This window comes from Lepidochelys kempii, chromosome 9, assembly GCF_965140265.1.
Source record: "Lepidochelys kempii isolate rLepKem1 chromosome 9, rLepKem1.hap2, whole genome shotgun sequence".
Taxonomy (NCBI): domain Eukaryota; kingdom Metazoa; phylum Chordata; order Testudines; family Cheloniidae; genus Lepidochelys; species Lepidochelys kempii.
The window spans coordinates 27833913-27855962 of record NC_133264.1 but is presented as its reverse complement, the minus strand read 5'-3'; the positions used below and the strand labels follow the sequence as shown (position 1 = coordinate 27855962).

General features: G+C 44.0%; 1 protein-coding gene and 1 long non-coding RNA gene across 4 annotated transcripts in view; one reads left to right on the top strand and one right to left on the bottom strand.

Moving 5' to 3' along the window:
• Positions 1-8022: 8022 nt before the first annotated feature.
• Positions 8023-17146, bottom strand: LOC140917265 (uncharacterized). The gene is made up of 3 exons (XR_012160766.1): positions 16981-17146; positions 9405-9477; positions 8023-9032 (listed from the first exon to the last, which is right to left on the bottom strand). It is a non-coding gene; the product is annotated as an uncharacterized lncRNA (long non-coding RNA).
• Positions 17147-17241: 95 nt separating this feature from the next.
• TSC22D2 (TSC22 domain family member 2) overlaps positions 17242-22050 on the top strand; it is a 41443-nt gene continuing 36634 nt past the window's right edge. For all 3 annotated transcript variants that reach the window (XM_073359702.1, XM_073359703.1, XM_073359705.1), the window contains exon 1: positions 17242-20056. In XM_073359702.1, coding sequence (XP_073215803.1) covers positions 18099-20056 — 1958 coding nt within the window. In that variant the 5' untranslated portion in view covers positions 17242-18098. The remainder of the gene's footprint in view (positions 20057-22050) is intronic.

Here is a 22050-nt window from a genome sequence, read left to right as displayed (position 1 = left end):
GAAAAGATGGGTAACACTGTTTTATTTGCTGATGTTTAAATACTTTTGACTGAAACTAACTCTGTTCCATGAATAACATTCAAAATCAAATTTGAAGACTCAAGTATAAACTCCACTGTGGGCAACAGTACACATAGCAGCAGAAATGTGACATTTTGATGTAATGTGACCAAAAGACCGCATGTTGGTATAAGTTAATCTGGTTAATCAGAATAAATTCCCAAATTCCAAGACAGATTATGAAATTTACAACCCCTACACCCACACAATGCTGTGCTGGAATGGCTGTGCTAGTGGGCCATTCACCCCAGGGGTGGGATACATTTAGCACTGTCCCCCTTCCCTGGAGGATCTGGTAGGGGAGCACAGTTCTATTTCATTTCCAGACTTTACATCTGTAGCAGAGGCTTCTCAGAGATGTGCTGAGACAACAAATCTCCTGGCCACCTAATATAGTATATACATGTGGCTAATTAACAAGGGATCTCATCCTGCTCCTGCTGAAGTCAACTGGAATTTTGCCACTGACCTCAATTGGAGCCAGGGTACAGTATTATGGGAATTATTAGATGATGTATTCTCAAAACGTATTGCTCCTGCAACAATGGTTCATTTTGTATTCTAAATATAGTAGCTGCCTTATAATCTCCTCCGAAGTAAAAATCTGCCCAGCATCATTAACGTATTGTAAAATCATATTGGACTTACTGCTCAGATTTGACTTCTCTTCTGTACTAATTTAGGTTCTTCTGCCTCTAAAATTGCATATGGTTCAAGATTAAGTGGACAACAAAACATTTATTCACATTGTCTGAATTCTGGCAGACTCTGAAGTGTACGCCCTAATGAGAGAATTATGTAAATGAGAGCCGCCAAACCAAACAGATGAAAAACAGACAGGGGCTCATGCAGCCCGAAAATGATTAAAAATGACTAGGCTATTACAAAACATACTGCTGAAAAATCAGTATTTATGAAATTGGTACACATCATGCTACTATTTGTCTTAATCATTTATATAGTGCCTTAGATGCGTATAATGCTTTTCAACAGAGTGTGCTGAACAGAGAAAAAAAATCCTGCCCCAGAGAGCTTACAGTCAAACAGCTGGAACAGAAGCAGCACAAAATAATATGGGATAAGCATAAAAAAAACAAGCACAAAGAAGAGCATATTATACTAAAGACTTGTTCACTTATCTGTACAAATGTTCCATGATAGAGGTTGACATGCTTTGTTTAAGAAAAACACTGCTCCCATTGAAATTTAATGAGTTTTGCTACTGACTTCAGTTGAGTCAGAATCAGAACAGTAGAGTCTGATGAGACTTCACAACATTTATTCTTTCCCATTAGCACTTTAAGTATACGGTTCCATATGTATGAACATTTCCATCTGTTGTTTTCAGTTGTTAAACATATTCCTTTTCACATTGTTTGGGAGTTTCTTTATTTAATGCCTCTTTCTACAAAGAAAACAAGAACATCGCAAAGACAATTAGAACAATTTTGTCAGGGTCATGAAAAGGGAAAGTGTCATGCTTAAGTCACATGAGACTTTCAGCAAAGCCTAAAAATCAACACACCAGCTATTGGCTCGTTCTCTTTATATTAGTGTGGTCTTTATAAATGTAAAAATCCAAACTAATTCCATTTTTTAAAATTGCTTTGTTCTGTTTTCTGCCCTCACCTCTAAGCAATCTTTAGCCTGTAATTCATTTTCTTCTCCTACATATTCTAGTCCATTATTTTGCTGTTTAAAATTCAAGCTGACTCGTACAGTATGATATTTAGACCACCACAGCACCTCATCCTTATGTGAGCTTTTACTCAAACTCTAAATTACAGGCTCTAACAACCAAACTGCTAAAAACAACAGGTATTTGGCAAGAATTTTCACATTTCTTGCACCCTTAGTTTAATAAATTGGAACATCTATATTTGTCCATTGGAAGGAGAAACATTCTGCTATAGGTGCTTGGTTTTAATTTTCAGCTTTTTGCTTAAGATCTTGATATAGAACTCATCTGCAAGAAAGGCCACCCTCAAAATATCACAGTGATATAGCTAAATTCATATACATGGAAGCTGCCTTTTAGTAACTCCCAACAGTATGCTCAAATTTAATAAAACTAAGTTGCTTATCAATTTTCTGTTTTGCCCAACTGAAATTGAGGGTCCATTGTTCTAGCCTGTTCAAACAAGTAGTAAAAGATAGTCCCTGCCCTGAAGAGTTACTGTCTGAAGAGACCAGACAAATGGTGGGAAGAGTAATAGAGACATATAGGGGGAAGTGATTTGTCCAAGGTCACACTACCAATTAATAGCAGAGCTGGGCCTAGAAACCAGAGGTGAAATCCTACTCCCACTGACTCTCAGTCCAGTAGCATACAGACCATGCTGCCTTCCCACACTATTGATCTTCCTCAGTTATCATCCTAAAGCCACAAAAATGAACCCTGCAGTCCTATGTATCAGTTCATTGCATTTCGGGGGAAAAATGTGACAGCCTGATTCTCTTTGATATGTTGTAAAACACTGTCTTGAAAACCACTAGCTAGTCATAAATGTTATTATTAGGCATCTTAATATATCTATTACTTATGCAAATATTTTACATTTTATTGTAATTATCTGCAAGAACTTTTTTTAAAAATACCCAGCTGCATATTGCAATCTGGATGAAGTAAAGATTTCAAATACCGACCAATGGAAGTCCCTGCTTTTGACCATATTAGTAAACAAACAATACTTTAGCACTGTATTAATTAACTGAAACAACTTTTACTCGTCCTCAACAGAGGGAAGTAGGCTGTCTTTATGGTATATTACAGATGAATTGCTTCACCATAGTCTTGCTACACTGATGGTGGCACTTTTGCTGTCTCCGCCTCCTCAGTTGTTAGATATATTTGTCTGCATGAGAGCTATGAATGAGTTCTTCATACGTTAAAATATGGAAAACTACTTTCAGTACTCAAGAGGAAGAAGCACTGGCGCAGAAAGTCACTAATAATTCACTGATACTGAAGCCTTGCAGAGGGATTCACAAAAATATACTAGGACATATGCAGCATAGGCAGAGGGTTCTGTTACTACATCTCTATGCTGGGTACACATAAGAACTCAAACATGAGTTATGTGGGGTGTTCTTTTCACTGTCCCTGGTAAATATTTTTGTTCAAAACAAAAAAGGAATACATATTTGCTTGACATTGAATAAAAGTGCCAGTATGCTTGTGCCCAATATACTAGAACATTGTTCAGTAATAGTTCAACCTTGCAAAAATATTATCCCTGTAACACTGCCAAGGCCATTGTATGGGTTATTTGTGTATGTTTCAGACAACCTACCCTGAGGCTGAAGCAACTTTTATACTTGACTTTTTAGAAACCTTTCTGTTTTGTTAATGAATCAGTGTGTCTTGTTCATTCTGGTTCCTCATCCTTCCCCTATTTTTCCATCCCTTATCAAGTTCCCCTTCCCCTCCCCCTCCCATGGGCCACACAAAATTTCAGTCAAATAACCCAGGCTGATGAACACTTATTAACTATAGCTTGCTTGAAAGTGGCTCATTACATGGTCGTTTCAAGTTACATCAAAATCCCTGTGTAAACACTGTTCATGAATGGAGTGGTTAGTGATTAACTCTTTCAATCCAGGATTTGGGATTGCCTAACACTAAATGCCAATATATTTTATGGAGTGCCAGTGAGAAATGAATTGGATGTTCTGGTGTGGAAATATTATTGGATACAAAGGCAGGAATACAGTACATCTTTGATACTTTAAATTTCAAGCCTATATAAACCAAAAGCCAGCTCCACTCTGCAAACAAGTACTCACATATGTTAAACTATGCATTATACCAGTGTTATAATAATGACATCAAAATTACAAGAAAGAATGAATTTTCTATTCTGAAATAATGTGTTGGGGAAAAAAAAATCTGTTCTCACAAGCTGGAAGCCTACTGTGCAATAGTTAATGTTGAACCTTGCTATCCCATAGGGTAACAGTGAACTCCAACTAACTTATACATTTATGGATTCCTCTTCTCCTTCCAATCATTTCTAAGAGCCTGCCTATTCCATTAGACTCATCAGAATAACTTTCACACCACACTTTGCTAGCTATAACTGTATCCGTTTGTGCCTTTAGATTGTCAGCTTTTGGGGGCAGGGACTTTGGTTTTTTGTATAGCACGTTATTATCTGTGAAGTAACAGGTACAAATACCATATTATGTAAATAATGATAATAATGAACAAATGTAGTTAACTGAGAAATTTTATACTGTTTTAGAAAAGAGACTACTTCAAATATACCAATTTTTGATAGATTCAGGTAACTTATTTAAAGCCAGATTATGCCATCCTGACCCATGATGAATACAGAACCTTACTCTGCAAGCGAGTGGCATGGATCAGCATTCACTTTGCACTCCTCATCAGTACCAGCCCAAGCCAGGGAAGCTAATGATCCAACCAGCAGACCAAATTTGGTGATGAATCCTGGTCACATGCCACCTGAGGTACATTACCCATATGCAAGCAGTCTCACTGATTTCAGAGCATTTGTTATATTGTCTCATTCTTGTCTTCTGGCATCCATTTGTAAATGTAATCATAGAATCATAGAATATCAGGGTTGGAAGGGACCCCAGAAGGTCATCTAGTCCAACCCCCCGCTTGAAGCAGGACCAATTCCCAGTTAAATCATCCCAGCCAGGGCTTTGTCAAGCCTGACCTTAAAAACCTCTAAGGAAGGAGATTCTACCACCTCCCTAGGTAACGCATTCCAGTGTTTCACCACCCTCTTAGTGAAAAAGTTTTTCCTCATATCCAATCTAAACCTCCCCCACTGCAACTTGAGACCATTACTCCTCGTTCTGTCATCTGCTACCATTGAGAACAGTTTAGAGCCATCCTCTTTGGAACCCCCTTTCAGGTAGTTGAAAGCAGCTATCAAATCCCCCCTCATTCTTCTCTTCTGCAGGCTAAACAATCCCAGCTCCCTCAGCCTCTCCTCATAACTCATGTGTTCCAGACCCCTAATAATTTTTGTTGCCCTTCGCTGGACTGTCTCCAATTTATCCACATCCTTCTTGAAGTGTGGGGCCCAAAACTGGACACAGTACTCCAGATGAGGCCTCACCAATGTCGAATAGAGGGGAACGATCACGTCCCTCGATCTGCTCGCTATGCCCCTACTTATACATCCCAAAATGCCATTGGCCTTCTTGGCAACAAGGGCACACTGCTGACTCAAGGATAGGAAGTTGTACGAGGAGTAATGGTCTCAAGTTGCAGTGGGGGAGGTTTAGATTGGATATTAGGAAAAACTTTTTCACTAAGAGGGTGGTGAAACACTGGAATGCGTTACCTAGGGAGGTGATAGAATCTCCTTCCTTAGAGGTTTTTAATATTTATCTGTCTTGCGGATGAGGACGTAGTTCTTATGAGCACTATTACCCCATAAGATTTTTTGTTAATCAGAAGCGTTTTACCATAACTGGCCAGGGTTATATGTGAGAAAAATGCTCAAATGCCTGCAATCTGAATATTGTTTTAAATGTGCCACAGTGTACCAAAGTGATTTCAGATCTGTACAACTTCCTATCCTTGATCACTGACATACTGGCCACTACATGCCCCCACCTGAATCTTCCTTCAAAGGTCACCATCGTTCATAGATGTCCTGTGCCAGATAAAGTACCGGGATAGGAAAACAGACCAGTTGGCACAAGCCACACTCAAAGTCCAACTAACAGTGACATAAGAAGCTCTGTGAGCCTATTTCACCTCTACGACTAAAAGGCTTTTACTCTGCCTTACGATCTGCTAAATCAAGATGTGAAGAACTATTCCAAACTGTAAACTATTCCAAACATCAAATTACCCTGACTGTCTATAAACAACCTCAAAGCCTAACACCGTTCACTGAGGAGAGCTCTCAAGCTAACCTGAAAAAAATCAACAGAATTCCTACTGACCTCCCTGGTATCCATGTTATAAACTGCAGAGGCATACGATAAATAATGTTATCAAACACATTTAGCCACTTGACTTTCCCTCTGCTTTCTAATCCACCACTGTTGTGACTACGTCTAATATTCAAAACATCCAAATAGTTTCAAATAGCTGCCATTAAAAAAAACAAAACAAAAAAACCCTAACTTGTCAAATAAACGTTCCCTTCTTCACCCATTCCCCATCAAATAAGGAATTTCATCCTCCTCCCCAAAACAACACCGAGCCGACTTGCAGGACAAGCAGTAATTAGTCCTGGACCAGTGACAGCTTCAAAGTCCAGTGTCTCATGACCCACCAGGGCTTGAAGTGGGTACTTCATATCATTAGAAAGTCAAGAATCCATTTTGGCAGTGGTATAATGCTTATGTTTCTATACCTCTTAGAACATGAAATATCAGGCTTTAATACTGCAAATGATGTCTCAAGAGGATGATACTGGTTATTTTAGAAGATTCTGAATGAAATACATTAAACATAATTTATTCTCTTCCTGAGATTTTTACATTTGGACCCACGATCACCTGGCTTTACAGGCAAAGCAATATGGAAAAGCAGCATCAATTAATTTTTTAACACACAAATATTTTTATGCATAATATTTGGCATATACAAAATCCATGATGGAGTGCTACAGTATACAGGGTATTTTTAGAATTTATGCAACCTAATTTACTCATCGCTTTGCTACTTCTAAAGCCAACTTCAAACTTATGCCAATAAAACCTTGTAGCACACTACCATGTATTCCATCTATGTAAATTTACCTCACTGCCATGAAAAGCAGTACATCCCTTTCCTACAGCTTTTCTACTCCTGGAGATATTCAGGAATAGTTATTCTTTTTTAAATTCACACCCTTCCCTACCAGAATAACATTCATATGTAATCAGGCCTAGTATTTAGGTTGCAAAGTTTTGAGTAAGTAAGGACTTGTCTACACTGCCACCTTACAGCGCTGCAACTTTCTCGCTCAGGGGTGTGAAAAAACACCTCATGCAGGTGGTTTTTTTACAGTGCTGGGAGACCTCTCTCCCAGCGCTGGTGCCGCAACTACACAGCTACTTCCATGGCCCCAGCATGGAAGAGCACTTTTGGCAGCATCTCACTCCTGATTCTACAAATGTAATGAAAACACTGGGGGTCAGCCACTGGACTAGGCCAGCCGCTGTGAGCTGAAATTCTGTCTCAAGCAGTGGCCCTCTGAAGCAATGCCATGCCTACAGAAGGAGGAATGCCCTGGCTGTGTCCAATAGTGGAGCATTTCAGTAAGTTATGCAGACCAATATTAAGCCAATTTGAGAGTGACAGACATCAGTTCAGATAACATAAGTGACTACTTAAGCAGGGTGGATAAAAATCAATGCTTTTTAGATTAAAATAATCAGATTTTAATTAAATATTCAATTAAATAATACAGTAATAATTTAATTTAAATCAATTTGTACATTAAATTAATTAAATGTATTTTTAAAAAATAAACCTACTTAAAACCGACACTCTATGTTAAGGCCTAAACTTATTATAATCTATTAAATCTTTTAAATTAAATACAACAAAAACTAATTGTGACAGGTTCGGTCACAGAGACCCCCTTGGGACTGTCACCTGATGTGCTGAGACTACCTCTGAGCCCATTTTCTTTGCCAGTTTGGGCCTTCAGAACCCTGCCTTTTCGAGCCAGAGACGCCAGTCTGCTCCAACACAGGCTCAGGGTCTGAACCATGCCCTCAAAGCTGCAAACTTAACTGAAAACAGCTTAAGAAGTGCTCCTGTCTCCAGCACCCAGATACCCAGCTCCCAATGGGATCCAAACCCCAAATAAATCTGTTTTACTCTGTATAAAGCTTATACAGGGTAAACTCATAAATTGTCCGCCCTCTATAACACTGGTAGCGAGATATGCACAGCTGTTTGCTGCCCCAAGTATTAATTACTTACTCTGGGTTAATTAATAAACAAAGTGATTTTATTGAGTACAACAAGTAGGATTTAAGTGGTTTCAATTAATAACAGACAGAACAAAGTAAATTACCAAGCAAAATAAAACAAAACACGCAAGGCTAACTTAATACACTAAGGATCTAGTTACAAATACTAACTTCTCACCCCAGATGTTATCTCAGGTACAATCCTTTTCAGACCAATGTTGTAGTTTATGGTCTGGGTCCAGCAATCACTCACACACCCTTTGTTCCAGTTTCTTTCAGGCATCTCTTTGGGGTGGAGAGGCCATCTCTTAAGCCAGCTAAAGACCAAATGGAGAGGCTTGCAGACCCTTTATAGTCTCTCACTTGTGGGCAGAAACCCCATTGCTCTTCCGCAAAATCACAGCAACAAGATGGAGTTTGTAGCCTCCTGGGCAAGTCACATGTCCATGTATGATTCAGCTTTTTGCAGGCCAACACCACTGTTTACATGTTAGTTTGAACAGATGTGAACTTGTGTCTCCCAAAGTCCACTGTAGTTAAATACTCCCAATTACTTGAATAGACCTTTCACAATGTTGGCCAAACCTCCCTTATGTGTTTCCTACAGCAAACACTTCAAATACAAGCACAGAGCCAATGCTCATAACTTTAGATATAAAAATGATACATGCATACAAATAGGATGAATATATTCAGTAGACCATATGTCACATGGCATATCTAGCATAAAGCATATTCCAGTTATGTTATATTTACACTCATAAGCATATTTCCATAAACATATAAAGTACAACGCCACACTAATATTAAAGAAGTTCATGTTTGCTACCAAGTTTTAAAGAAAGGCAAACCAAAGAACTGGTAGAAATGACTGGCTAATTGCCTAGAAACAGAGTTTTGGGTAAGTGCTAACCACTTTTGATGGCAGTAACCTCTCTTCTGCAGGTTCAGAGAGAATATTCTCTTCATTTCATCTTATTCCACTTGTTTAATTCAATGACTAGTTCATTCAAAGCTAAGAAACCAATTGTAAGTTGAAAAAACAGGAGAGCTTGTTTTCCTCTTCCAATCTATAAATAAAAATTAGACATCAAAGGATGAAATCTATTAGTTCTAAAATCTTGAAGGATATGGTGAACAGAAAGAATCAATTCATTAACTACAGATACTAATTCCTTTAATAAATCAGTTAACTTTAAATGAAAAACATGTTCTGATAAACTTCTTGATAAATTTTTTTATTTATCCAGCACTTTTAAACTAGTTTTATTTAATAAAAAAGCATGCTTTTTTGTACATTTTGCACTGAATTTGAATTATATCAAAATAGTTTGACACAAATCACAAGTTAAAAAAATATTCATCATCTAGAAATACATTATTCATCATTTTCTAACATAATAAAAAATGTAAAAATGTAAGAATTAAGAATCGTAACTTACGCTACAGTAGAACCTCAGAGTTACTAACACCAGAGTTATGAACTGACCCATGAACCACACACCTCATCTGGAACTGGAAGTACTCAATCAGGCAGCAGCAGAGACCAAAAAAAGAAAAAGAAAAAAGCAAATACACTACAGTACTGTGTTAAACGTAAACTACTAAAAAAATAAAGGGAAAGCAGCTCATTTCTTCTGCATAGTAAAGTTTCAAAGCTACATTAAGTCTATGTTCAGTTGTCCACTTTTGAAAGAACAACCATAATGTTTTGTTCAGAGTTACGAACATTTCAGAGTTACAAACAACCTCCATTCCCAAGATATTCGTAACTCTGAGGTTCTACTGTACATAATTGCTCTAATAACTGTGTATAGATACACTGTATCTTCCTGGTTATCAAAAAGAAGTACCAGACAGTGCAGAATTGCAAATCCAGCTATTTTAATTATTACCAAATAATGAGAATCAAACTTTCTTTAGAAAAATAACTAAAAAGTCCAAATGCAAAACATGATTCAAATTGATTATTTAAATCAAGGTTTCCTGCTTGCTTTTTTATATCATGATTAAAATCGATGATGTAAATCACTTTGATTTAAATCCGTCTACCCTATACTTAAACCTTTGTAAAAAATTCAAACTGAACTTTTAACATTTTCATAAAAGTTCAGCTAAATATTTTGTTTTCTGTGGTTTCCTTTGTACTTCTTGATTTAATCTGGAAGCAAGAGTACTGAAATAGCACAAATGTGACTGGACTTTGGTATCGAGGAACATAGTCCATGATATTCAAGGAGCTTGAAAATTTAACAGTCTGAATTAAAGAGATTTTATAATATTACGAATAGGCCAGAAATGTCTCACTGAAATATTATCATCAGAGGAAGATTATACTTTTAAAACTTCCTTAATGAAAAATGAGGGTACATCACTCCAAATGAGCAACACTTTGGAAGAGTGCCCCAAATGTTCAAATCTGGGTCCCTGAACTTAGGCTCCTAAATCCATAATTAGGAACATAAATACAAGTAGTTTGATTTTCAGAAATGGTGAGCATCCACAAATCCTACCGAAGTCAATAATCAAAATCAGCTTTAAAAATCAGCCCAAATAAGATAGGCTGAACTGGCACCCATCTTATTTTTAACATAGAAGTATGGCCTTATATAGGTGCTCTCATCTTTAACACAAAGGTGCCACCCAACAAGATGACAGACAACATAAAATGCTCTCTCTCAGGCCTTGTTTACACTGGCAAGTTTCTGCGCAGTAAAGCAGCATGCTGCGTTGTAACTCCCGAGGTGTACACACTGCCAAGCCACTTAGCACGCAGAAACTGCGCAATTGCAGCGCTGTAAAAATCCCACCCCGACGAGAGGTGTACAGCTTTCTGCACTGGGGCTACAGTGCTGCAGTGCCAGAATAGACACTGTGGTCGATTACAGCGCTGCGACTGGCCTCCGGGAGGTCTCACCATGCCTGTTCTCACCTCTCTGGTCATTGGTTTGAACTCTACTGCCCTGCCCTCAGGTGACCAACTGTCAGCCCCACCCCATAAATTTCTTTGAAATTTTGAAAGTCCCCCTTCCTGTTTGCTCGATGATGCGTACAGTGGTCTCAGTGCATCTTTCCAGGTGGCCATGCCTGCTCCATGCACCAGGTGATCCCCTGTTTGGAGCAATGCCGAGCAGCTGGACCTCATCAGCATTTGGAGAGAGGAGGCTGTCCAGTCCGAGCTGCACTCCAGCCGTAGGAATTATGACACCTACAGACAGATTTCATGATGCATGACAGAAAAGGGCCATGACTGGGACACACTGCAGTTCAGGGTCAAAGTGAAGCAGCTGCAGAATGCCAACCAGAAGGTGCGGGAGGCAAACCGCTGCTCCGGTGCTGCGCCTACGAGCTGCTGGTTCTACAAAGAGCTGGACGCGATACTCAGTGGCAACCCCACCTCCTCTGCGAAGACCACTGTGGATACTTCGGTGGCTTGCGTGCCAGTCAAAACTGGACTGAGCCAGGAGGAGGAAATCTTGGATGAGGATGTGGAGGGGGACCCAGAGGCAGAGGCTGACTCGGAGGTCAGAAATGCATGCAGCCAGGAGTTCTTTTCTACCCCAGACGAGGCTAGCCAGTCACAGCAGTCGGATCTTGATGAAGCATAAACAGGAGAGGAGGCCCCTGGTAAGTGGATCTGATTTGGGGAATTGCTGAAGTGAATTGTTGGGGGCAGAAGGATTGCAGAAAGCAGGCTCGTCTCCCACCATTTGCCTAGTCTGAGCGGCGGAACAAGCTGTTGATTAACTCCCTCACTTCACGGTAATCTCTCTCAGAGATCTCCAGGAAACTCTCGTGGAGATACTGGGCAATCCGCTGCTGCACGTTCTTCAGCAGAGCTGCTTTGTTTCTTGCCCCATTAATGGTAACTTTCCCGCACCACTGTGCCGTTACAGAGGAGACGACCATTGCTGCACACAGGTGAGCTGCATAGGGGCCAGCGCTGAAGCCGCAAGCTTGGAGAACACCCTCCCTTGATTCCCTGCTCACCCTCAGCAGCGAGATATCTTCCATAATTATCACCTCCTGTGGAAAGTGTGGGGACAAAAATGATCATCAGACCGTCCCTACAGTCCTGGCTTTCTCCAAGAACTATGTGCCCAGTGTACAGCAGGGTCCGGAAAGAGTGATTTACCCTGCCCCTGTGGCTACTCACCATTTTGGGGGTCTTGTGGCTCATGTGTGCTTGCCTGGGGCCAGCCAGTTAGTGACAGGTGTGTGAGCACTGGCTGTGTTTTAAAACACTGAATCAGTGTTGTGTCGCAAACAATACTGCTTCTGTAAAATGTTGCATTTAAACTGCACACCGATGACCTTGGGAGCCCAGCCTCCCTCATTGTTCTCGGTGGCTGAATGGCTGCGCAGAATTAGACAGCGGCCAAGAAGAACTAAGGAGGACTTTCTGCGTGACGTTATGATGCGCTCCGCCGCCGAGAAACAGGAATTGAAGGAGTGGCAGGACAGCGAGAAGAGGGACCGAAAGGAGAACGTGGCACATCAGATTGAAGCCACAGAGCAGCTCTTCAAGCTTATGGAGCGCCAAGGAGACAAGCTCCAGGCAATACTAGCTCTTCAAACCGAGCAGCTCGGCACCCGCCCTCCTGTGCAGCCGCTGTCGTAAAACTCTTTCCCATGCGCCCCCCAGACAGTGCCAACACACTCTTATCAACCTCCTGGCTCCAGTGTATACCCATGGTATTCCACTCCTCCCCCATCACAGTCCAGCACTGCAGACTCCCACTAGCCACTGCATGCAACACCCATCCCTCTGCAGTTTGGCACTGCTGAAGTACAGTACCCACTGCATTGTACTCCAAAGGAAAAGGCTGGATATGATCCCTGGACATACACAAATCTTTAGCCGTCCTGGGACCCTTCCTCCTCCTGGGACCTTCCCTTCCCCTATCCCCCTCACTGCTGATGGGTTTTTTTGTTTGACTCTTTCCTCTGGTTGTTGTCTTTTAATAAAAGAATTGTGTTGGTTTGAAAGCAATCTTTATTCTATTAATTGAAAGCAAAAAGAGGACTGCAAAGCAACATACAATTACGTTAAACCCACATATTGGATCTTCTGCACCAATCACCTCCTAGCATTACAAGCACTGCATTCCCGAGCATATCAACAAATATTAGTGGCTTTCAGCTTTAAATTGCTGCCTCAAGGCATCCCTGATCCTTATGGCCCCACGCTGTGCCCCTCTAATAGCCCTGCTCTCTGGCTGTTCAAACTCAGCCTCCAGGTGCTGAGCCTCTGCAATCCAGCCCTGAGTAAAGCTTTCACCCTTCCCTTCACAAATATTATGGACCGTACAGCATGCCGCTATAAGCATAGGAATATTGTCATCGGCCATGTCCAGCTTCCCATAGAGGCAGGGCCAGCAAAATTTTAAATGGCCAAAAACACACTCAACAGTCATTCTGCACTTGATCAGCCTGTTGTTGAACTGCTCCTTGCTGCTGTCAAGTTGCCCCGTGTATGGCTTCATAAGCCACAGCATTAAGGGTAGGCGGGGTCTCCCAGGATCACAATGGGCATTTCAGTTTCCCCTACGGTGATCTTCTGATCTGGGAAGAAAGTCCCTGCTTGCAGCTTCCTGAACAGGCCAGTGTTCCAAAAGATGCGTGCATCATGAACCTTTCCGGACCAGCCTGCATTAATGTCCGTGAAATGCCCACGGTGATCCACAAGCGCCCGGAGAACAACTGAGAAATACCCCTTGTGATTAATGTATTCGGTGCCTAGGTGGTCTGGTGCCAAAATTGGAATATGTGTGCCATCTATTTCCCCTCCGCAGTTAGGGAAACCATTTGTGCAAAACCATCTATAATGTCATGCACGTTGCCCCTTCACGGTCTTTCGGAGCAGGAAGTGATTAATGGCCCTGCACACTTCCATCAACATGAATCTAGCGGTAGACTTTCCCACTCTGAACGGATTATTGACCGATTGGTAGCAGTCTGGAGTAGCCAGCTTCCACAGTGAACACAGAACATAAGAATGGCCATACTGGGTCAGACCAAAGGTCCATCCAGCCCAGTACCCTGTCTACTGACAGTGGCCAAATGTCAGGTGCTCCAGAGGGAGTGAACCTAACAGGTAATGATCAAGTGATCTCTCTCCTGCCATCCATCTCCACCCTCTGACAAACAGAGGCTAAGGACACCATTCCTTACCCCTCCTGGCTCATAGCCATTAATGGACTTAACCTCCATGAATTTATCCAGTTCTCTTTTAAACCCTGTTATAGTCCTAGCCTTCACAACCTCCTCAGGCAAGGAGTTCCACAGGCTGACTGTGCGCTGAGTGAAGAACTTCCTTTTATTTGTTTTAAACCTGCTGCCCATTAATTGTATTTGGTGGCCCCTAGTTCTTATATTATGGGAACAAATAAATAACTTTTCCTAATTCACTTTCTCCACACCACTCATGATTTTATATACCTCTATCATATCCCCCCTTATTTTCCTCTTTTCCAAGCTGAAAAGTCCTAGCCTCTTTAATTTCTCCTCATATGAGACCTGTTCCAAACCATTTTAGTTGTCCTTTTCTGAACATTTTCTAATGCCAGTCTATCTTTTTTTGAGATGAGGGGACCACATCTGTACGCAGTATTCAAGATGTGGGCATACCATGGATTTATATAAGGGCAATAAGACATTCTCCGTCTTATCCTCTATCCCTTTTTAAATGATTCCTAACATCCCGTTTGCTTTTTCGACTGCCGCTGCACACTGCGTGGACGTCTTCAGAGAACTATCCAGGATGACTCTAAGATCTTTCTCCTGATTAGTTGTAGCTAAATTAGCCCCAATCATATTGTATGTATAGTTGGGGTTATTTTTTCCAATGTGCATTACTTTACATTTATCCACATTAAATTTCATTTGCCCATTTTGTTATCCAATCACTTAGTTTTGTGAGATCTTTTTGAAGTTCTTCACAGTCTGCTTTGGTCTTAACTATCTTGAGCAGTTTAGTATCATCTGCAAACTTTGCGACCGCACTGTTTATGCCACGTGCTTCTCCAGTAACAGGGCAGCTCTCATTCTCGTGTCCTTGCACCACAGAGCAGGGACGAGCTCATCACACAGTCCCATAAATGTGGCTTTCCTCATCCGAAAGTTCTGCAGCCACTGCTTGTCATCCCAGACGTGCATCACAATGTGATCCCACCACTCCGTGCTTGTTTCCCGAGCCCACAAGCAGTGTTCCACTGCGGTCAGCACCTCCATGAATGCCACAAGCAATCTCGGGTTGTAGCTACTATGCATGGCAAGATCAATGTCAGACTCCTCTTGCCTTTGTAGTTTAAGGAATAATTCCACTGCCAATCGTGATGTGTTGGTCAGAGTGAGCAGCATACTGGTCAGCAGTTCGGGATCCATTCCTGCAGCCCAAAGAGGCATGGCGGGCAGTACAAAAACTGTTGAAAGATGGTGCCAAATGCGGATGGAAGCACAGGGATTTCTGTGATGCGAAGCGATGCATCATGGGTCATTGGGACAGGATCCAGGATGCCCTGCGACCCCCTCCACCTTCCCACAAGTCTTAGCGGCAGAAGAGAAAGGTGCTCTGTGGGATAGCTTCCCAGAGTGCACCGCTCCGAATACTGCTGCAAGTGCCGCAAGTATGAACACACTATTGCACAGGCAGCTGATAGTGTGAACACACAACTGCAGTTTCCCTTCAGTGCTCTCTGAGTGGCGCTGTAACTCTGCCAGTGTAGACATGCCCTCATTCTGAACACCACTTTAGCGTCTCAGAAAAACTGCAGGTTTCTAGCATTCAACTGCAGCCAAGCTTCTTGAGTCAGTATGAAGCATTGAATGCTGTGACTTGTAGTTTCTGCATGCTGCATTTCTGTATTAAGGATCCAGCCCCCGAAAAGTTACTTAATTCATTAATTTCATGAAAGACCCACCAACTGTCAAAACTTATACATGATTTTAAAACCATAAAAACGGAGTTCAGAGCTCTAATATAAGTGCCTGAGGCTCAACCCTTATGTCCATATTTAGGCACCCAAACATAAGTGCCTGATTTTTAAAGGTGCTGAGAACATGCAGCTCCCATGGACTGTTACAGAATTTGTGGGTACTCTAAACTCAGCACTTCAGAAAATAATTCTGCTTATCTTCAGGTGCCTAAATATGATCCCTTTGAAGGGGGGCATATCCCTCTATTGATCGTGAAGGAGTAGATGGGGGGGCACATCTGCTTATTGAACTGGGGGTTGCTGTGGGGGCAAAGGGTGTATCCCCATACTGAACAGGGGGTCTATAGTGTGGAAGGAGCACGTATCGCAATATTCAACCCAAGGACCTGCGAGGAGTAGTGGACGTCTCCCTAGATTGTACACAGGGCCCTGGCCGAGGCAGACCATATCCCCAACTTTACATAGAGTAATGCGGGGGACACAGTCCCACATTGAACAAGAGGCCTTGCAGGAAAATGGGGGTATCCCCGTACTGAACAAGGGGCCCTGTGGGGGAAGGGAGTGTACCTCCAAATTAAAGACGAGGTCCTAGACCCATAGTGAAACGGGGGCCCTGTGGGCAGGAGGGGAGGGGAGGGGGCGTCTCCCCGTGGTGGGAAGTGGCGTACGTCCCTACTCAACACGGCGCCGCGTGTGGGGAGGGGGCGCATCCCAGTACCGCTCCACAGGCCCCCGGGAAAGCGAGAAAAGGGGGGAGAGAAAAGGGGGCGTGCCGCCGTACTGCCGCCGGGGCCTCGTGGGGGAAGGGGGCGTATGCCCGGTACGTGTCCCCAGGCGGGGGAGGGGGAGTATCCGCCGAGCCGCTCCCGAGGCCCGTGCGTGCGGGGAAGGGGCGTATCTCCCTACTGAACGCTGGGCCCCGTGGGGGGGGGGAGGGGGCGTAGCGCCGTACTGAATGCGTGGCCCGTGGGGGGCGGAGGGAGCAGATGCCCCATACTGAACCCGGGGCCCCGTTTGGGGACGGGGAAGGGACATATCCCCCCGTGAACGCACAACCCTAAACATGCAGGCGGGCGCTCACCCCTTTCACCTCAGGGCGGTACCACACCCGTGCGGGCGGGGGACGCCAGGCGATGGAACATTCCAAACGGTTAATACGACGCTCTGAGGAGGAGTTTTCACCCCTACGTAGTAGCCCAGCCCAGCTCACCCCTAGGTCCACCCCGCGCTCTGCCTGGGAACGAATGTCCGTCAGTGCGTGGGCAGGGGGCGGGTCTAAGGGGTCGATGTCAGCACGGTGCTGGATTGGGAGAGGGGCGTGAGTGTCATCGCTCTTCCCACAATGCATTGCGTACAATTTGAGCCCCATCTTGAGAGAGGGGAGTGAGCAGTTTGAATTTGAGCTCCCTCGGTGCCTGAGTGCGGAGCGCACCGAGCGGGGGCTGGGCCCAACGCTGCTCGATACCCCGCCCCGCCTGCGGGCCGGGGGTTGCTCCCGTCGCTTGGCGGAGCCTCGGGGACGGTGTCTCGGCTGTCGCCTCTGGGACTGTCTGGGGTCGCTGCGCGCGGGCTCGTTCCTTCCAAGATGCGCCTGGTGCTGATCTCCAGGTAGAGACTAGAAGAGACGGGGCGGGCGGGGGAGCCAGGGGGCCTGGCCTCACCCGGCCGCCACTGCTGTGGTTCCTCTTCGCTTAGGGACTGACTGGCTCTCACACGAGCGGCCTGCTCGCCCGCCCAGGAGCCCCGCGGCTGCCGGACGCCGCCACCCCGGCGCGCTGCGAGGAGCAGGAAGCCTGCTGGAGAGCTTCGCCTGGTACTGCCGCTGCGGCCGCACTGCGAGGCCGAGGAGGCCGCTTGGCTTCAAGAGGGGAAAGCGGAGGCCTGGAGCCCGGTCACCACAGCCCTCTGTCCGGCGAGAGGGAGGAGGTTTGCTGAGGGGCCCGCAGCTCTGCGGAAGCGGGAGGAAGAGGAGGAGCCCAGCCGACCACCAGCCCGGTGTGGTGCCCGGTGAGCTTGGGGCTCTGTGGCTGATCCGGACGCTTGAGGAGGGAGCCAGAGGATGTATAATAGCGTTTGGGTCTCGGCCAATTGATCGTGACAACCTTCGCCTCTCCCTCGGACGGGCTCGGACTCTGTCTTCTCCCCGGGGTGCAGACAGCTTCACCCGCGCTGGCAGAACTCCCTCCCCAAGGAGGCACCATGTCCAAGATGCCGGCCAAGAAGAAGAGCTGCTTTCAGATCACAAGCGTGACCACGGCCCAGGTGGCCAGCAGCATCACTGAGGACACTGAGAGCCTGGACGATCCAGACGAGTCCCGCACCGAGGATGTCTCCTCCGAGATCTTCGATGTGTCACGGGCCACGGACTACGGCCCGGAGGATGTCTGCGAAAGGAGCTCCTCCGAGGAGACCCTTAACAACGTGGGTGACGCCGAAACTCCCGGTGCTGTCTCCCCTAACCTTCTCCTGGATGGGCAGCTGGCGGCGGCGGCGGCTGCTGCTGCGCCTCCGCCGACTGCTGCTAACGGGGGGGCCATGCCCAAAAGCACCGCGGTGCCCCAAGTGGCTGCTGTCCAAGTCCCCTCCGCGGCGGCAGGAGGCAGCAGTGCTCAGATTTCCGCTCCCGGGACCATGCCTCAGACGACTGCGGCCGCATGCAGTTCACGCTTCAGGGTGATCAAGCTGGATCACGGTACAGGGGAGCCGTATAGGCGGGGACGATGGACGTGTATGGAATATTACGACCGGGACTCGGACAGTAGTGGCGTCCTGGCCAGGACTGGGGATTGCATTAGACATAGCAGCACCTTTGAGCAGGCTGCTCAGGAAAGAGACAGTGGCTTGGGTGCCACGGGGGGCTCCATGGTAATGTCAGCGGTGCCAGCATCGGCACAGGGCCCAGAGTCGCTAGCTGACAGCTCCCTTACTGCTGTGTCACAGCTGCTCCAGGCGGAGAAAATGAACCAGCCCTCTTTACAGCAACCTAATTTTGTCATTGGGCAGCAACAGCAGCTGCAGCAGCCCATAGGCGGGGCCATTCCTCAAAGTACTGCTCAGCCAATGTATTCTGGAGCTACAGTAACAAGTCAGCAGACTGTGGTGCTGCCGCAGCAAACCCAGTCACAGGTAAATGCACAAAGTGTTGTACAGGGGGGACCTAACGGGAAGGGTATGCCACCTCCGAATGTAACAGTAGCCCAACAGACCATGCCCATGTCACAGCAGCAGGTACAGCAAGCAAATGTACCAGTGACTCAACCTCAGCAATTTGCTTATCCTCAGCCCCAAATTCCACCAGTGCATCTACTGCCAACACAAGCTTCTGGCCAGACAGAATACATGCAACACATGACAGTTATGCAGAGTCAAGGAACTATTCAACAAGCTACTACAAGCTCTGTTCCAAGTACTGGGGCTTCCAGCCTTCCTGTGGGCCAGGTGGCTGGCCAGAATCCTTCACCTGTTGGAGCACCGATGATGGGAGTTTCACCACAGCCTAGTGAAGCAGTGGGACAGGGATCAGGATTGATGCAGAGTGGCCAGACCCCACCTAGTCAGACTGTCATACCGCAACCAGGAGGTGTGGTGCAGCAAAGCATTGGACATACAGGGGTTGTGCAACAGAAATCCATGACTCCGCATCAAATGGGTGGAAGTAGTCAAGTGTCTGGAATGCCTAGCGCTCCTCATGCTATAGTGTCTGGAGTTCCGAATGTGCCTGCAGTTGTGCCCGGTACAAGTGTGCCTAGTGTGTCTACCACTTCTGTTACTATGCCAAATGTCCCTGTTAGTTTAGTTCAGTCACAGCTGACCAGCCATACATCTGTCAGTAGGAGTACCAGTGTGGTTCAACAACATGTTGGACTTTCACTAATGCAAGGCACAACTAATGTACTTACAAATCTGCCACAATCCAACCTTGGACAGTTTCAGAGTCAGACTCAACCTTTAGTAGGCCAGATTGATGATACTAGAAGAAAATCAGAACCCCTACCTCAGCCACCACTTTCTCTCATTGCTGAAAGTAAGCCTCTTGTGAAGCCTCCCATTCCAGACACTCTAACGAATCCTCTTCACTTACCTGCAACTACTCCTATGAACAGTCTTGCAAGCTCTGTATTTGGCATATCTATTCCTGTTGATGGTGATGAAGACAGGTATGAACTATTTTATTATAACTTTAAAAATTCATGTAACTACTTGTTCTCCTACATGTAGTTGGCAGGTAACAAGTAAGTGTGTGTGTGTAAAATATATATATGAGGAAGTAGTTCTTAGCCCATCTCTTTGAATGCATTTCAAAGCTGTCAACTGCTAATAGGTGGGAGAAAATGGCTTAATTGCTATATTGTAGTAGTTAAAAACAACAACAACAAAACCACTGTACTCCAGAGACCACCCAATGTGTGATGTGTTTTGGTTAATTTGAAGAGAACTAGCATTAACCATCTTCCCTGATTGCAAAGATCATACAAATCAAGTTCAATAGCAGTATAAATTAGGAAAATACTTATATATTAGCATAATTTAAGCTTTTTTGGATTTATTTCATATAGTGGTCCAGTGACTTGAACAAAAGTGACCCTCTCTCTACTTTTAGAATAACCATTCTTAGGGAATCTCTTATCCCCTCGTAGACATTCACTTAATCAATAATGGAGAATCATTTTGTTAAGCAATATTGACTGGAACAGTCATATCTTATTAACTTTAGTAAAGGGTACAGTGAGAGCATTATATCAATTGATTTGTGTGAGTTGCAAAGTGTTGGGTTTTTTTCTTTCTTTTTCCTCTGATGTAGATAGACTTAATATTCCTTAAAGTATACATATTTTAAAAAAACAAACTAAAAACCTATGCTGTACGTTTTGCTGGATGGGTAAAGTTCTGTGACCTAAACTAATCTAATATGCCTGAATTTGAAGGAGGCTTTCAGGGAAAGGAGTGCGTTAAGGGTTGAAAATGATCTTGGTGGGGCAACCTTGTGATGTAAAGGGAGCTAAATACATTGTTACAGTTCAGATTATTATGAACAAGAAGACAGAAATGTGTATAATATGCCTATCGTTCTTTAGGGAACCAGAATAACCATTTCAAAATGAAAAATATTCTCATTCAAAGACATGTCATGCAACAGTACACACATCTAGAAAAAAGTACCAAGCTTTGACATGTAAAAATCTGGCTTGTGCAGAGTAGTACTAGTAAAAACTTGCTCTCATGTGGGGGAAGGTAGAGCATAATTTCAGCAGCTCTCTTATAAGGTATAGTTTTAAAATCCATAAGAGCTTAATCCAAAACACTGATTTCCAGTTGTTTTTTTTTAAAGGGGAGGGGTTTCAGCATCAGGTTATTAACTGTGAAATATGTTGGTACAAAATCTGAAAACTCCTCCAGGCACAATCTGATGTACTGTGTAATCACAGTATAATGGGCTTAGGGGTTTGATGACAAGTAGAACAAATTCTTATAGTCATTATCAAAACTATGAACTGCTGACTGTTTGTTTGTTGATAAACACTAAAAGTTATCAGATCTTTGGAAGTCTGTTACCTTAAAAGATTAACTTTATTATAAGTCACTGTAGTGACTACCATAAAGCTCAAAATAGCTTCCACACTTCCAAAAGACTTCACATTTGTTGTGGATATTCCCTTAGCACTTTTGCTACAGTGAAATCTTACAGGATGCCTTTTCTGCCTCTTCAACTTCCTTGCCTCATGTCATAACTTCTTTGGGAATCTCTGTAGGAGTGCTTAACAAGATAGTACTAATGCAATGAAGACCGTTATCTGTACCTTTTTTCAAAAGATTTTGTTTTTAAGGGAGAAATACTTTGTTCAGAAACTTTTAGTTATTCCTATCTAAAAGTAAATCTGCAAATAAGAACTAGGAACTGACAGTTATATTCTAAACATCCTCTTTTCCTGTGTTAGTTTCTATGCTGAGTACCCCAATTTCTGTGCTTCTCTTAAGGAGCCTATATTTCTCAATCTTTTATTTCTGCATGGTGTGACATGAAAGTATATTCAGCGTCCATGACGTTGCACTAACCAAGGAAACCTGTGAAATTTGAGGCTAGCTTTTAGTGAAGGTAAAGTACTGGATATACTTCATTGCGTGGGTGTTTAAAGCCTTTTTGAACCCTATA